The 18,151-nt window shown below is 48.4% G+C and overlaps 1 protein-coding gene across 5 annotated transcripts in view; it reads right to left on the reverse strand.

The window, feature by feature from the left end:
• The window catches only part of wake (ankyrin repeat and fibronectin type III domain containing protein wide awake), a 396,065-nt gene that overhangs the window by 198,641 nt on the left and 179,273 nt on the right, over window positions 1–18,151 (reverse strand). For all 5 annotated transcript variants that reach the window (XM_075702290.1, XM_075702288.1, XM_075702292.1 and 2 more), the window contains exon 2: window positions 562–863. In XM_075702290.1, coding sequence (XP_075558405.1) covers window positions 562–863 — 302 coding nt within the window. The remainder of the gene's footprint in view (window positions 1–561; window positions 864–18,151) is intronic.

An 18,151-nucleotide genomic window follows, 5' to 3' on the forward strand; every position in this document is an offset into this window, starting at 1 on the left:
TGCTAGGCACGACGGTGGGCCTGTGATCTCGCTAGATCGCATCTGGGGACGTCACTTGTAGGGCACCGACTAGTTAAGCGGAAATGGCTGCGATGAAAGCGATCGTCCCGCCTTCCGCCAGAGTTCATCCGCGTTGCACAAGTCTTGAACGTAACGAGAGTGAGCACGACCGTTACTCCTATGCGCCGAGTAGGACTCAACGTTACGAAAACCTCAGGGTATAACCCTGAAATTGATAAGAATGGTAATTGCAGCCCTTTTGTTCATCCTGTCCTTAGATGGAAAGCAGCTATCTCTTGCGCAGGCATAGTTCGGAGTTGGTTAACGCAAGACAGAGGCAAGTGGAGATTGCTGGGAGAGGCCTTTCGCGTCATGCATAGATATGATGACAGGTGTTGATCATGACGGCAATGGCACTTTCGATCTAACTCTTTCTTTTCTTTTTTTTCTTTTTTTCTAGGCAATGTGCGAGCCAGTATATGCACCTTCCATTTGCTACCACGCTCACGCACACGTGCATTTCAAAGGACGGGCTCGTACTCATGCGCCAGGTATACCGACCTCTCCTGGAGTCGCCCTGCGCCTGCTTCTTCTTGGCGTGGCGCTGTCGGTGCTGCTGCGTCATGGCGCCCGCTGCAGCTGCCGCGGCGACGGGCGGCTGCGTGCCGGCGTCCAGCTGCGCCTGGATGATGCACAGGCTGGGCGTCACGATGGCCGGCAGGGTGCGCGCCCGCAGCAGCGGGGCCGGCTTGCGCCGCGAACCGGACGCCGAAGCCGAGGAGCCGCCCAGCAGCAAGCCCTGGGCCAGGCACGAGCCGCCGGCTGCCGACGACGAGGTCGACGAGACGCGCTCCGACACCTGGCTGCAACGGGAGCGAGAAGACGGGGGTCAGGGCCACGGTCACATCGGGACAAGGCGCGCACAACGCATCACGTGACATTTTTGACGCTCGCTTTGCTTAACACGTTTATTTCTTCCTTTGAATGCAATAATCCGGCTTGGTATTGACCATGTGGATGAAAGGCAAAGATGGCGGCTGTAACGATAAGCGGTTTTAGAGATATAGCAGTCAAGGTTTCGATGAAAATTCGTCTGGTCAGGCATTGAAGTGAAAAAAGAAAGGTTTGCAGCCACAGACCAAGTCAAACGATAAATAGAAAAGACGTTTCGGAACCCGTGCGGGTTCCTTGTTCACAATGAGGTGGAGAAGACGAGTAGTGACATATTGTCACTAGTGGCAATATGCCACTACCCGTCTTGTTCAGTGGTAGTATGTCACTACGCGTGTTCTCCGCCTCATTGTGAACAAGCCACCCGTACTGGCTCCGAAACGTCTTTCTTTTCCTTTGACTTGGTCTGTGGCTGCAAACCTTTTTTCGGTTTTAGAGATACTGAGCCAAGTCGCCTCGTGCGTGCATACAGAAATAAGCTCTCGTACGAATATTTCTTGAATGCCCGGGCCAAGTGCACGGGGTAGCCACGAGCGCTGCTCAGTGAGCCTAAGCGTCGCTGGTGGCATACTCGGGAATTTGCGTGTGCGTTTCAACGACAGCTGCCTCCGGTTACTTCAGTATTTTCAGCTGTGAGATGCGAAACGCAACCTGTAGCTGATGCGGGCGTCTTCAGAGAGGACAGTCAAGTCTGCAGAAGTTTGATAGCGCCCCTCGCCACCGGCAAATATCGTCTTAAGCTCACGCATTGCGCAAAATTTATTTATTTACGTCGGTCAAGGCTGACAGAATGTTGGTTCAGTAGGAATGCCGAGAATATGCCTATGCTCGATATATTCGTCTAATCTGCCATAATCTGCCCCATAATGTGCCACGATTTACATAGGTGCTTCTCACAGTTATGTGTGACAGTTCGCAGGCAACGCTTTCGTCAAGCTGAAAGTAATGGTGGAAAGGCCGAGGTGATGCGCACAAATAAACAGCCTAGAGAGAGAGAGAGAAAAGGAACGAAGATAAAGTGCTTGGTAAGCTATTTTCTTTTCATTAATGCTGCTATACGTGATCACTTTATATCAGGCTACACGTGGGAAAGTGATGGAGAAACTGTTTCAATAGCATTACAATAGCCGGGAGATAAACCGAAGAGCCGCCGTACGACCCGCTCTTGTACCTTTCTCGAAGCGACAATGAACGAGTTCCCGAAATCGCTACGGTGAATTAGCCGCAGATTAGAATAAGTGCTCATTTCGTACCCTAATGAGAACATTGAATGTTCATCTGATCAGCGGCGGTGACTCGCCGGCTATACGGAATTCAACTGTTGACACCGAGGTTGTGGACTTGATGCTGTGCCACGGCGGCAACGTTCCGACAAGGGCGAAATGCAGGAGCGCTCGCGTACGGTGCTTCGGTGCACATTAAAAAACACCGGCTGTCGAAATTAATTCAGATGCTCCAGACTAAGACATGTATTATAGCACCAGTATCGCTCTGGGATGTCCCACCCCAGTTTGTTGAGGTTCAAGGGTTCCCTTGCGCGCGAGACAAGCACACAGCCATTACAAAAGCCCGCATGCACTGAAGGAAACAATTAGCACGCGCAGGCAGCAGGCTATCGGCGCTCAATTTGTACACACCACGTATCCGACACTTTATAGAGCTGAAAGATGTAGATAGATTAACTAGTTTGGAGATACTCATGGCATTTTTGCTCAAACAAACATGCACGCAAACCGGGACGGGACATGCTCCGACACTTTGGCAGTTGCACCGTGCGAGAAAGCGTGCCCGACACTTCGTCGCCGCAACATATTGCAACAGTTTTAGCCTGGCGGTGGAGGCCGGAAACTTCTCCGCCTAATCCTTTCTTGCAGAGTCACTGGGGTGTCCACCATAAGTACAGCAAGCAAGCCTCGCTTAGAAATGCAAGAAGAAGACATGATGCTTCCTTGTCGGCTATAAATGACCCTTATGAAAACACACGTGTTGCAGGTACGCATGCAAATGTTCAGAAAGCGCGACCCTCTCATAGTGATTTCTTGGGCGTGACCGTAGCTGAAGTGTTCGATGTCTCCTGTCTCGTCGCATTAAGTATAGATCGGAGAATCGGCAAGCCCCGTCTTAAATAACCATGTTGGCGCATGAGCCGTCCCTGTCCTTAGTAGTGATGTTTGATTCCGACGAAAACGCTTCATTACGCGAAGTACATATGTGACATTCTTTGAGGGAGCTCTACGGGAGAAGGAGCTAACGCAGGTGATTTCTGAGAGTAATTATGGTAAAAACTATTGTGCGTCGGTTGAATTACGTAGCCGAATTGCCCCACAATCGCCAGCTCGCGATGGTCGCCGACAAAGAAGACATTTGGCTGGGCGCGAGCTAGAGAGAGAGAGAGAGAGAGAGAGAGAGAGAGAGAGAGAGAGAAAATATCCAGCTACCGGGCCAGAAAGGTGGCATGCGGTCCGCTGGCCAGCCGCCGCTGGACATCGCCGCCGGTTACGATAAAGGTACACAGCCCGCAGCTGCCGGCTGCTTGCAAACGCAATTACGTACTCTGTGCGGAACGTTGCTAGACATGTTGCTACGTGTTGTGGTTAGTGCTTGAAAATTAAATTACCGAGCCCGGAAGCGCGGCCGTATAGTATCTTCGTCCTGGCGGAGGAGATTGATCGCGCGGAACTTGTGTTTTACGCACGACCTCGGAAGCAACACACGAGGGCAGAGCGCCGAATAATTTCGCATTCGTCGCTTCATATTCCGGCCTCCTTACAGTATAGAGTTGACGCACGGAAAAATTCGTCATTCCAATCTTACTCAACCCAGGTGGCTTGGGGCTGTGCAAATCTGAGCACGTTCCTCGGGGAACATTCGAATGGACCCTCGTTCGAAGCCCGTGATTATCTCAACGCATCCCTTCATCTATGTAAGCGCCAGAACTCCTAGACCCCATACTCAAATCGAGCCATGCATCTTAACGAGGTCTCTTGACCGCTGGCGAGCAAAAGGAACGACGCAAGAGAGAGAGAGAGAGAGAGAGAGAGAGAGAGAGAGAGAATGCGGAAGATTGCATGGTTTTCGGAGCACGCACAGAACGCAACGTGCCTCGCTTTTTTTGCAGCGGTTTCGGCGCAGGTTTCCCAGCGAAGTGAACGTTTAAGTTCTAGAGGTCCGCACAGCAAGCGGGAGAGGCAGCTCACACCGCATCCTCTTTCATACATAATGAAGCCAAACCAGACACGGTATGGTCGCTCGAGTTGGGGACGGGTAGGGGATGAAAAGGGAACGCTCGCCCGTGATAGGCATGCGCTCTTTATTTAGTCACAACGTGTGCCTGAAGTGCGTTGGTTGCTGTGCGCAACGCACGTGTCACGCGGCGGCCGAGGCTAGGAGGTTAGTTGTGGCCCTTTGCAATGATTTGCACCTTAAGGGGCTGCACAAAGGTTCCATGGGATCAGGCAAGCAATTTATTTTTCCTTCGCTAGGACGCACAAGGCATGCACATTGTTTAGCGCAATAGTCACAGAAAGTACTTTGTGGTAAACTGTCCTGTAGAGGTATTAAAAAAAAAAGCGCATAAACCTCTTCCAGCATCGCAAATCGAATGAAGTCGTTAAATTGTTCTCTGAATTGGAAAAAAAAAAACAAAGTCAGAGAGAGAGAGAGAGAGAGAGAGAGAGAGAGATGACTCTTTGCCGTCTCCACTGACGTAGAGAACCTATGCTCGAACGTACGTTGAACGCAGACGTGGGGAGGGGGATCTAACTGTAAGTTCCCTCTCGTACGTCTACTGAAGATTTTATGCAACTACCATACATTTATGTTGGTTCACTGCTGTCAACATCAAGAGCGATCTCGTTGTCCAAAGAACTACATTTATACTGGCTCTTGTTCAGCGTCTGTTCCTGTCGTCCTCCCTTGTTTTAAAAAATAAGAATGAAAAAAAAAATACTACGCTGCTATGTACCTGCATCCCTATGTGTAACCTATTCACTGTACCTCTGCTTGTAAACCTGTTTACCTGAACCCGTGTATTAGAATGTACCGATAACTAGCCATATAGGCTTACGGTCCAAATATTTTTGCAACATTTTATCCTGTGTTCATTGACAATAAACTCCGATTTGATTTGATTCGTGCACGCTATTAGATTCGTCGGACGATCTCGCCGCTGCCACCATTTGAAGGAGTTGAAGGTCGTAGAGAGGAACTCGGTGAACAGGATTTATTTACATTATTTACATCTTAGACAAGACATACATCGACAGTCTAGCGTGACTCCCATATGGAGCCCGCGAGACTAACATACAGCAAACAGCTTACGAGCACACAGCTCACGAGTACATTTCTAGCATGACAATGAGCACTCAGCTCACCACGACGAGCACACACTAGCAGCCGGCAAACGCTGCTTATAAGCTCTCTGCTCGACGTCATAGTTCAACGTCATTCAAGATGACCCGCCCTTTTGGAGGATGAGGGCTGTCATACACGTGTCGCACACACACACAGTTGTAAAGGTCCGGAGCCGACGTCAGAGGGGCTTCGTTGAACTCTTTCACTCGCAACGGCGACGAGGCTAGAGGTTGGCGGTGGCATTCCAAGATGAGGTTACAACCGCTGGTGTAACTGGCTGGCAAAGTTGCACTGCAGCTGGCCGTTCTTAACAAGGCATAACAGCAGCGCCAAAACCACACACAAAAAAAAGAAAGGAACACTGATAGACACGGACAATCGCTGCATGTCTGTCAGTGTTCCTTTCTTTTTGTGTATGTGTTTTTGACGCTGCTTTGATGCCTGCAATAAGTAACCAACTCGTCCAAGAACTCGTTTTATTGGTTTGATTCGCTTGTCTTCCGCGTGTATACAATCTTCAACACGGGCCATTAGTGACTCTTGTCCCGAAATTAGGCAGAAGTTAGAGCAATAAATTTTTTCCTTCAGCTTCCTGGTTTTATTGATGGTTCTTTGCCCACACTCCAACTTTCAAGGCCTCATTGCTATTTTTCCAATGCTAATTTTATTGTTAGCCATTGCGCTCCTCACTTATTCCAGTACCCTAATGTCTTTCGTTGCTTGCTCTGATTTCTCCCTGACCAACACCCCCATGTCTGAATGCATCTGCTCTACGCACGGCAAACGCAATCTCAAGAGAAAAACGCTGCGAGGATTTAAAGGGATGCGTTTCCGCACTATCCGTACTACAGCTTCTACGTCGGTACACGCTGGCTTCCCTCCTGCGAGACGAGTTAAATCTTTCGCGCCTTCCTCGCCGACGGCTCGCACAACCCATTCTCTCGCCCGGCCTTTATGCCTCGTCGGCCATCACGCCCGGCTCGCTCGGTTTCACCCGTCGACGCAGCTTGGCAAATTTCCATTCCTGAAATGTTAGGCAAACGTTTTCCCCAAGAACGCGACTATGGATACAAGATAGAGTCTGTAGAACCATGCACTGTAGCGAAACCTATGCTCAGTCAACTAATGAGCTTGCCGATTGGCGGTGCTGACGCCACGTATAGGATGCATTCGTGATCGTTGAGAACAATGACTTTTGCATCACTGCGCAGGCGCAAGGCCAAATGACCAGGAAACTGAAATAATAAAAGGGAGGCGATGGTACACGAGCAAGCAGCGATGTCTGTCTCATTCAGCGCGTCAGCACGCTCTTCTCGGCTGTTAAAAGCGCCGTAGCTGTTAGCGTGACGTCATGGTGACGTCACTAAGCCCGTGTAGTTTAAACGGGGACGTCGACAACAGAGCAGAGACGTTTGACACACTTTCGTCACGATATGCAGGAGAATTGAAACATGAGGCATGCATAATTTAGGTGCGACGCTGAGGCTTTGCGAATCCGGCCTTCGCACACCCAAGCGCAGCTGTAGCTTCCACATCGTTGCCAGGTTTTGCCCTGGAACATTCGCACTTCAAGACCTTCCTTGCTTTCCACTTTCGAGGACAGAAACAGGGCGACAGCGTGCGTGCGAATTGAAACAGGCGACTGGCAAACTTTTCTTACAACCTTTAGCGAAAGGACATAGAGCGGAGATGGAGGTCTACTGAGCGAAAAAAGTGCTGACACGTTTGTACGCACAAGTCAAAGTCGAAGTAAAACGCCCGTTGCGAATCTCGAGCTGTAAGCGTGCCGAAAAGCCCGAGCCACTTTGACATACCACTCCTACAATCTGCACGCACGGAAAACACTCGACAGGAAGACAAGGCGTTGGCGTGAAATCTCGGCTGACGCATTCGTAACCCGTCGGCGCTAATCGAACGCGGAGCGGCGCTGCCGCCGTTGCTGGAACGAGACGTGCCGCGCTCAGACACGGTCGCCTTTTAATTAAGCGCGTTCGCCGCGCCCGAGACCAGCCCTGCTGCGGGTGGCAGATTTCACGCGTCACGAAGAATGCTGAACGGCAACTGCAATTGGAACGCCACGAGCGGCTCGCGATGGTTGCTAAAACGGAGAGTGCCGCGTCTATACATGTGACGCCACCGGCACTCGCTCGATATTCGGTTCCGGTCTACTGGCATCCGAGGATGCGCTAAGAAGGCTCGATTAACTTCGTTTGAGATCGTTCCACGAGTCCGATGTCTTCCACAGCACCGGGCTCTGTTATCTTACGAAGAGTGCGTAACGAAGGTGTACCTCAGCAAAAGCGTAGCTGCCTACATTCTTTAGGCGCTGCCGCACTGGAACGCCAGCACTGGCGCGTTCCAGCGCAGCCAGGATTCAGGCCCGGCAGACACGGTTATGTAAGCACTTTAAACGAAAGCGAAATGGGGTAACGGAATCAAGGAGCCCCGCAAGCTTGTGTCATACCCCTAGCTCAGCTAACGTTCACCGATAAGAAACCTGCGTTTTAGTTCTTTTCAAGGTGCATATACGCCGCGCTTATAAATGAGTGACGTCACCAGTGCCACGTTCCTGCGAAGTAAGCAGTGAACCCATAAAATTAATTTCGAGCTGTGGGCGTTATTGCACGGCGACGTGCACTCTCTGCTAGCTGATACACACACACACACACACACACACACACACACACACACACACACACACACACACACACACACACACACACACACACACACACACACACACACACACACACACACACGTATATATATATATATATATATATATATATATATATATATATATATATATATATATATATATATATATATATATATAGATATATGTCGTTGCACCAGTCTGCTTTGTTAAAAACCTGATAATTCATAAGATTGTCATCATCATCATCACCATCACCAGACTACTTATGTGCACTCCAGGACGAAGGCCTCTCCCTGCGATCTCCAACTAGCCCTCACCTGCACCAAACAATGCCAACTTGCGTCTGCAAATTTCCTAATTTCATCCTCCCCCTCCCAATTTTTTGCCGTCCTCGACAGCGCTTTCCTTCTCTTGGCATGCATTATGCAACTCTAGTGTTCCCCCGGTTATCCACTCTACGCATTACATGACCTGCCCAGGTCCCTTTTTCCTTCTTAATGTCAGCTAGAATATCGGCTGTCCCCGTTTGTTCTCTGATCCTCACCGCTCTCTTCCTGTCTCTTAACGTTACGCCAAATATTTTTCGTTCTGTCGCTGTTTGCGCGGTCTTCAACTTATTCTCGAGCTTCTTTGACAGTCTCCAAGATTCTGCCCCATATGTCAGCACTCGTAGCATGCAGTGTTTGTACATCTTTCTTTTCAATTATGGTGGTAAGCTCCCAGTCAGTACCTGGCAATGCCTGCCGTATGCGCTTCAACCCATATTTATTCTTCTGTAAATTTCCTTCTCACAATCATGGTCCCCTGTGAGCAATTGACCTATGCAAACGTACTCCTTCATAGACTGTAGAGGCTGACTGGCCTTCATGAGAACGCTTCTTCCCTTGCCAGGCTATTGATCATTATAATTGTCTGCTGCATACTAATCTTCAACTCCACTCTTACACTTTCTCAGTTAAGGCCCTCTATCATTTGTTCTAACTCGTCTCCAGAGTTGTTGAACAGGACAATGTCATCTGCAAACCGAAGGCTGCTGAGATGTTCGCCATTGATGTTCACTCCTAAGCCTTCCCAGTTTAATAACTTGAATACTTCTTCCAAGCACGCAATAGCACTGGAGAGATATCGTCTCCTTGCCTGACTCCTTTCTTGATAGGCAAGTTTCCACTTTTGTTAGGGAGAGCCAAGGTAGCTGTGAAATCTTTGTAAATATTTCCCGAGATATTCACGTATGCCTCTTGTACACCTTGATTACGTAATGTCTTTATGATTACTGGTACTTCAACTGAATCAAATACCTATTCATAATCTATGAACGCCATATTGAAGGGTGACACCGCAAGACAGTGAAGGTACTCTTGAAATTTTGTGCTAGAGTGGCTTATTGGAGAGGATGTAACTCTCGTGGACGTTCACGACCTTCCATACATCTTTCTTTCGTTATTTTGATTTTTCTTTCCGCATTTCTTTCCGTCTTTTATATCCCCGTGCCCTTCCCCCCGTGCAGGGTAGCAAACCAGAATGTTATCCGGTTAGCCTCCCTGCCTTTCCCATCCCGTTTATCTCTCTCTCTTCTAGGGGTTGATCGTACTCTGCTGATTTCTCAATTACCTTACTGATGGCATGGATGAAAACTTGCAGAACTCTATTTTACAGCAAAGCTATTAAAATGCGTTTTACAACAATTTTCGGGCGGCGTGCGGTGCGGACGTGCGGACGTCGGACAGAGAACAGAGAGCAACGCATGCAGCCTGCGTCGGAGCCCTGAAGCGACAGCAGGATGTTGGGGAAAACATGAAGCCATACACCGGCTATTGCTTTGGAAAGGCGCGGGTGTCCTGAAACAATTGCTCATAATATAGGTAATCTTTTGCAAGATGTTCGGTAGATATCACAGAACGGCAAGCCAGGCTCCTCGAACTGGTGGTGTCAGAAAGTGGTGTCAGAAGTATCTTACAGAGCCTCCCTTTCTTCGGTGTATAAGTGTTGCTCGGGCGTGGAAAAGCTAATTTTGTTATGCGTAGACGCACTACAACGTATTGCGCGAAATCTTGAGAAAAAGAAATGGTGCAGGCGTTTTACAAGTCCGTATGCACGTCGTCGTGGTAAAATATTTCTTGCAAGTGTTCGGCGCCGTCAAATGTAACAGCAGTGCATTACGGGTGAGCCTCACGATCAGCATCAAAGTCGCATACTCACTCACACGGAAAATAAAGTTGAAGTGAAGAAAGTAGACATAATAATGTTACATAAATAAGGCGACAACGAAGGATGCAGGCCACTAGACGGGTATTCGCGTCACAAATGAAAAAAAAAGGAAAACGAAAAAAAAAAACATCCCTGGAGAGACTACAATGAAGACAACGCACGCTTGCCATGACGTCACTGATACCTTAGGCCTCCACACGCCTGCTGCGGCGATGACGAAGTCTGGTAGAGGAAGGGGAGGTACGTAGGGTTTAAGCGGGGGATAGAGAGCGCGCGACAAAGCGAGCAAGAAATCAAACGTCTAGTTTAAATTTTCTATTGATCTCTCTTTCTCTCTATTGCAAACAGCGGGTGCTGTTGTGAAAGAGAGCGTAAGAAAAAAAAATAGACAAAGCCGTAGCGCCCCGTCGTCAGACATCCCCATGACGACCACTTCCCGCCCGTTATGTCACGGAGGGCACCGCAGCCGCGCGAATAGGGTGATCGCATAAGCGACGACGACGTACAAGGTCGCGTTTTGCCCACACACGATAGCGAAATCGCCTAGTGAATGGCAGGAGTAAGCGGAGTTTTCAGGAGTAAAAATAGCCTCGTCTCCAAGGTTGGCGACGGCCTCCGTAGACTCCTGTTTTGTTGATTCATTTTTTTTTGAACTTTTACTGGGAGACGGCTTACAACTTCCGCTGTTCGGCTGGAGTCAGGAAGACGCAATGACAAGAAAGGCGAGGAGGAAACGCGATCGAACGGGTCTTGCAAGCATTTGCCTCGCAGCGAAGCTGAGATGTTGCACAAGTACAAACTTTTGTTTCGAGTTATGATCATTGTAGAAAGCTGTAAGAGAGCGGTTGAAATGATGATTTCTCAGCCGCCTTTTTTTTAGAAGTTACCGCTCACTCCCAAACTAGGGTACGAGACATCCCTAGGCTTGAATACGGGCAAAAAAAAAAAAAAAGGAAAGTGCCGTGGTTGTGTGCATGTGAACTCTTTCCTTGTTCCATTTTGAGCTTTCTTGAAGGCAGAGTTGGGAGACGGTGTGGGAGACGCTTACGAAACGCGAAACGCGCACGCAATTCTTTTTGCGAATGAGGTCCCTATGTTAAATATTTGGAAAGAATGGACAGAACAAATTGAAGTGGGAAATTTGCTGCATCTTTCAGAATATATCCGTTAGATTGGTTTTCTTGTTTCTCTGCTACGCGCACATTGTTTCGACTTTCTAACTCCCTGAATATTATACAGTGTGTACACGGCCTGCAGACATTGAAAACTGCAATAAACTACCCGACAGCTGTTTCAGTGAGCTTAAACTGAAGAAGATTGCAGAGTTGCTTACTAACTATTAGAAATATTAGTAATTAGTGCTTCATATTTGTTCGCATCCTTCTATCAGACGCCTTAATTGTGCTGTTTTGTAAGACTCTTCTTGATTCGCCGGTATTCATGTCATATATTTCTCTTTTTTTTTTTGAATCTTGTATAATTTTCATCGCTTTCTTCTTATGTATTACCCATAATGGATGGATGGATGGAATAACTTTAATGAAAGGTCCTGCGAGCTACGGGGCGCAAGGTCCCATAGAGTGGGCTACTCCCACGTTGGAACCGGGAGTTGTAACTCCCTGGCCGCGTCGTGGGCCCGCTGGACGGCTCAGAGCTACTCTGCCTGGTCCGTGCTGCGTAATGCTTCTTGTAGCCTGGCTGAGTCTTGATCCTTGTTCGCGTGGGTCCGACCACACGGCCAGAGCAAGTGACGTACGTCTAGTGTGTCATGGCAATTTTCCCAATATGATGTTTTGTATAGGTCAGCCATGTAGTGATGCAGTCTGTTCTGCGTGGGGTACGTTGTTTTAATTGTTTTAATTATGATGTAAAAAAAATTTGGTACTGAAAGAGTTAGCAAACAACCCATAATTACAAGGATCTCCATACTGTATTGGTTGGAACGAAAGTCGTAGACTGTTTTAAGTACCGCGTTACTTCTTGGAACAACTGTAAAGCTAAATGCACGCGCGGAGATCACAAAACAGCTTCAGACGTCTGTCTACGCACCACTAAACAGCCTAAACCCGCAACTTCGGCCCATGCTACAATTCTTCCGTAGCGACCGTATAGACTCCCAAAGGGCCCGGTATTCCACGTGCGGACCGAGAAACGCTTAGCCAACGGCTTTCTCTTCCCGTTTCGCAACACGTATACCACAATGCGCTTGGAGAGTTTCAGAATGCTATATGTAGAACTTGGGTCAAGGTCTTGCGGCCTGCAATGTACTGCGTTGTAAAACCCGTAAACTTGCACAAAGACGGCGGATCTAGCTGATGGGCGGGGGACTAGCGAGGGTCCCTTCCCTGAATCCCATTTCGCAACGCGCCCTTTCAGAGAGATCTCGCAGATCAGCGTGTTATACCTGAAGTGCTTTCCCCTGAGCTCAATTTATGACCAGATGAGGGGGCGGGGGGTGCGGATTCACCGCATTTCGGACAACGATGCGTGTAATAGCCGAATGAGGGAAAAAAAGACCCTACACAGAGTCAAGAACCGAGGAGCAGCTCAGGAGCGAATGCGCGCTCATCGAAAACACCGTGCAAGGGGTGGTGCAGTGCCAGGTAGGGCGAAGGTGCAGCGTGGTCGTCCGTAGGAAATTCTTATACACTGCGGCGGGCTGTTTCTTTCAGTTTGGGCTTCTCAAACGGAGCTGAAGTACGGGCGGAAGAATATGCGCTCGTATGTTTATACTTGTGTACCTCTTCTGAGTTTCAGAACAAAGCCGAAGGGCCTGTGTCCTCATAGCTCAGACAAGAAAGCCGCACGGGTTCCTCTACAGTGCCCGAAGGCGACAGGCTTGAGTCACCTACTGCAGACACGCTGCACCGTATGCGTAGCGTGTGACTGACCTCGACTCATGCATTCTCAGTCTCTTTCAATCCCCTCATCCTCCTCCCCACGTGCAGGGTAGCGAATTGCGCAAAGTCTAGTTAACCTCCGTGCCTTTAATTCTTCTATCATCTCCATCTCAAACAGCTGCTCGCAATAACTGATCTAAGGAAGGGAAATGGTCGCACGGCGACAAGGAACGCCAAGGCGGAATTCACAACACTTTGATCGATTGCCCATGTGCACCAAAGCAGCAGCATCTCCATCATTACCACGGACAGTACTGTGGCTTTAAACGTGGTGCCGAAACGGAAATAGGAGAATGTGCTAACTCTGGCAACAATAAATTCTCCATGGCCGATCCCCCCCGTGTGTTTGCGTCACAACCACCACAACCAGGTCGTCGTCGTCGTCGTCATCATCATCGTTGTCGCCGTCGTTGCCATCATCATCATCACCACCACCACCACCACCACCACCACCACCACCACCACCACCACCATCATCATCATCATCATCATCATCATCGTCGTCGTCGTCATCAACAACAACAACAACAACAACGACGACGACGACGATGACGACGACAAATTCTCCATCGCTTACGCTTTAATCTCGACGCCAAAAATCCTGTCACATTAGTGCATGAGCACGTTACGCGCATACACTGAGGTTCGGTGATACAGTTGAAAGACATCTCCTCGCTATTTGCCCGCGAGGGACAAGAATGTTTGTGTTCAGCAGGACGAGGTCGGTTCTCTAGGCAGGACATTCAGTGGATGCAGTATAGGTGTTATAGCATTGGTTTCCAGATCCTGGACGTCGACGGTGGCGGTGGTGGTGGTGGTGTGCCATAGGTCAGCAAAATAGGCGAAACTCCCATTCAGACTCTCTCAGAATTCTACTCAGTCGGGCTCATTTAAACTCACGACGTTGGTCTGAGTCTGAGTGACTCGACCAATGAGTGAGTTTGCCGAGTTGCGTGGTGCGATGAATGTGTGTCACCATGAGGGACCGTTTCTACAACACAGCCTGCTGTACCAGAGCCCAAACCACAATGACCACGTTTATCTGTGCAGTGTCTATGGCTAGGCCACAAAACCAATGCTCGAATGATTATTGAGCGTTACAAGCAATTCACAAAGCTAGGATAGCTATGTTGAAGCTTCAGGGGTACAGGAAAGATAGAGAGATAAACGGAGTGGGAAAGGAAGGGAGGTTAACCGGAGAAGATTATGATTTGCTACCCAGCACTGCACTAAGGGAAGGGTAAGGGGAAATGAAAGATGGAAAGAACAGCGAAAAGAAAAGCGAAAGGCACGAAAAATAAATACGGGAGGTTGGGAATGTCCGTGAAAACTATAGTTTTTCTAACAGGCCACTTGAACCAAGAGTAAAAAGTTTGATCACTAAGGCCGCAAACCGAAAAAAAAAGAACGAAAGAAAAAGAAAGGTGATGAAACGAAACGCAGCAACGAACCAGTATTTATTTATTTTGTAGGATTGGATTGACTTCATTTATCGAGTCGCGGCTAAGTGCAGAGACTGCCGAGCGTGTCATTTTGTGGCTGTATTTTCTTTTGCACTGACCATTTTCAAGCCCGTTTGCGAAATTGCTTTACTGCAAGAAAGTCCTTTGATAGTTGCACAATTCATTTTGATTCAGAAGCCGGAGTTGCGAACATTTACAACATCATCCAAGTAAATCAACAATAAAGAACTAGGAACCTGGAAGAGAACATGATGGTGATGATGATGATGATGCTGAAAAGTAATCGTTTACTGAGCAGACAGTTGTTTTCCTCTCATGGTGCAAGGCCTCCCTTAGTCAAAGAGAAAGGCAACTTTATGGCAACTTACTACTACTTTCGTAATTGACGCGCAAACTCGTAAGGGTGGCATGTGACTCGAACGTCGTAAAACAAACAGTCATGGCCGGATTGAAGCTAAGGAAAAGCGTCAATGGAGGCAGACAGGAGAACAGAAAACGTGAAAGGGCTTTCTTCAACTTTATATTTTATGCAAGACGCCAAAGCAAATGGTCCCAAGGAGGAAGCGTGAACTTCCAGACCCAATTACGTAAAAGGTAGCGGACCGGCTGGGCACTACACTTGCCCGGCTAAGCTATCGCAGCGCCCAGAATAGAAAGCCTCCAGCCACCCGCATTGCTGCCCTCGTATTCTTAGCGTCGCCAGTGCAATAATTCTAGCGCCGCTTCCCGAACCCCGTCGCGAACCACTTTCCCGAGAAAGAGCTGGGAGAGAAGCGTGTTGAAGAATGAAGGAAAACGCCTCGAGGGTGTTGGGAAATAGGGATTGCCGTGGGGTGCCGCGAACAGCAGGCCGCATAAGGAGACCGACGTCAGTGACCGCTCTAAGTGGCCCGAACAAAAGTGCTAATAATAAGGGTCTCGTACACGAGCGAGAAAGTACAACGTATTGACTTTCTAAATTTTCTATAGATGCGATCGGTTATAAAAAGCGCGAAGGGTTCGCGAGAAGAAAGGTTTTACCAAGTGCGGGAAGAATACAAATTTTAGGGCAGGAATAGTTGCATCATGTTCTGTGCACATGCGTATACGAAGCGGGAAGCATGTCGGGACGCGAACCGGAAGAATGTCCCAATGGCTACCTTGCCCCGCGGAGGGGAAAGGAGTTTAACAGAAATATGAGATAGAGAGAAAGGACATGTATCCCGAATAATAATAATAATAATAATAATAATAATAATAATAATAATAATAATAATAATAATAATAATAATAATAATAATAATAATAATAATAATAATAATAATAATAATAATAATAATAATAATAATTTACCGTGCCCAAGAACAACAATGAGGTCTTCTCTGTAATCGGACAGCAATGGAATGTTCCCTGTGAACTAAACAGGTCGTCATAACCACCCATCCTTCCCAGCCACGTGACACTGCATAAGGGCACACGAATATAAATGCGATAGGGGTGTTCATACAACCCCAACGACCGACGTTTTCGGAGTTTTCGCGAAGTGCTAAACATTTACGTAGCCAACAGTCGAGCTGATCCGCGACGGCTGCGCAGTTGAGTGCGCTCCTCTAGAAAATGCGTGCTAAGAGGATTATCGAAGCGAGCGGGCGACACTCGGTGTGGGGCCTATGCAAGCGAAGAAAAAAAGAAGATACGGGGACGGAGGGAGCTCACAGCAATTGTTGCCTTATGCTTCCACCACGGCTTAGAGTTCTTATGCATAAATAAGGCATTGAAGTATGTCGCCACCACGCGCGAGTTGAATGCGTGCAAGTGCATGCGCCCTGGAGCAGGTGAAAGCGCAAGTAGAAGGCCAAAGAAAAAAAGAACTATTTCAGGCCGCGTAAGAGGATTCCAAGGATATGGCGAGCCAATCGGCTACCGGCCATCAAAATGAGGCCGGCTAGAACTAACGGGCTAGACGATACGAGAAAGAATGGAAGGATGCGACTGAATAACGGAAGCGTCGTGCGCTCATCTCCAGCGGTTCAGCCGTTAAATTATACAACAGCGTCATCGCGAGGGAGGTGACATTTTGCAGCTTCAGTGATGCTCAGTGACGGCATTCCCGACATGATGCCAAAGCACAGCGCTGCGTATCACGCTTGTTTCCTATCCAAAACGGATAATGCATTGTCAAGCAATGAAACCCAACACGAGAATTGACTATGCGATAACAAGCGTGACAGTACACTTTATATATCGCATAAGTACGCTAACGCTTAGGACATCAAATTTTGTAGCCAGAGGCAAGCATAGATATAAAGGAGAGTTTTCATTGCGTGCTTGACGCGAACGAGCCTAGCACATCTTACGAGTGGTGTTAACTGGTCCGATTTGTGTCCAGCGGAAGTGAAAACTGTGCGTCAAATTTATAGACCCTTTTCTCGGCGATCCCGTGGGCACCGCCATGTTTCATTACGTGGTGACGCGTCCATAGTTTGCCTCAACGGCCTTCGTTGCCTCTGTGTTTACACTGAATGTTCATGACGACCAGTGCGGCTCAGCAGAGCTCTGTTCCAGCGGATACCGTAGACAGTGACTGAATGGACGGCCAAGAGGTTTGGCCCCGGCTTCAAAGGACATTGAAATTGCTTTCAAAGTTCACCACGCCTTGTCCAAACGGCATGAGCAGCGTATACTGTGCTCGTACTAGAAGCGGGGCTGGAAACGCATTCCAAGCTTTCCAGACTTTTCGTTGATGAATTAAATCAGGATCAGTATGTTTTGCTCTTCGGCTAACACTTTGAAGTGTGTGGCTTAACTGTCATGTCTCTGACTCAGTAAAACTTCTCAATGCGGTCACTGTCTGATTGTTTAGTTTCTGCCCACTCGCTCGCGGGTGTGCTAAGTTTGTGAAAGAGTTGTTCTTGCTGCGCACAAGGCTTGGAACGTAGACATTTTGTACTTTGTAATAGCTTGTACCAGAGACGTATTATCGTTAGTCCCTCGCTTACTGTGTGGACCGTCACAAGACCTTCAGCTTCGAACATTCGAGTGCTGTCGGTGTAGTCACCGTCACCCATGTTTCGGCGCATTGATTCAAGTATGCGCCCGTTCATTTATTCTTGATACGTTGGCGATAGAGTGGGCATAAGTGGGCGCGTGAATTCGTGTGGATGTGTGTGCGAGAAACTTACTATGCTAGGAAGCGTGGTATTCCTTTTGTTTATGTGTAACGAGTGGTGCTCCCTCCTGCCGGCGATCCGGGGTTGAAACTCTTTATTGAAAGGCTGTCAATACAACGCTGGCGGATGAGTGAATCTTTTTATCCTCGAGGAAAGCCGTGCACCGCCAATGGCCCGCAACACAGGCAATCATCATGTGGTAGCGGTCCGCGAACTTGGTGACACAGACTCATCCCTTTCCTTAATATGATAGTGACTGTTTTTACTGCCAACTATATATAGCACGCGTTCTCCCTCTACCATTCCACACTTTGCAGCATGAATGGAGCACAGTGCGTTAGAAACGCCCAGTTGCATATCCGACAACTGATCACAGAGTAGCAGGGCAGAAGCCATAATGGTTTCGCATTCGCGCGCTTTCACTGAGGTAACGTACGGCGTGCCGCCGAAAGCGCCATCTCGTTCCTG

The sequence above is a fragment of the Dermacentor variabilis genome, chromosome 8, assembly GCF_050947875.1.
Source record: "Dermacentor variabilis isolate Ectoservices chromosome 8, ASM5094787v1, whole genome shotgun sequence".
Taxonomy (NCBI): Eukaryota; Metazoa; Arthropoda; class Arachnida; order Ixodida; family Ixodidae; genus Dermacentor; species Dermacentor variabilis.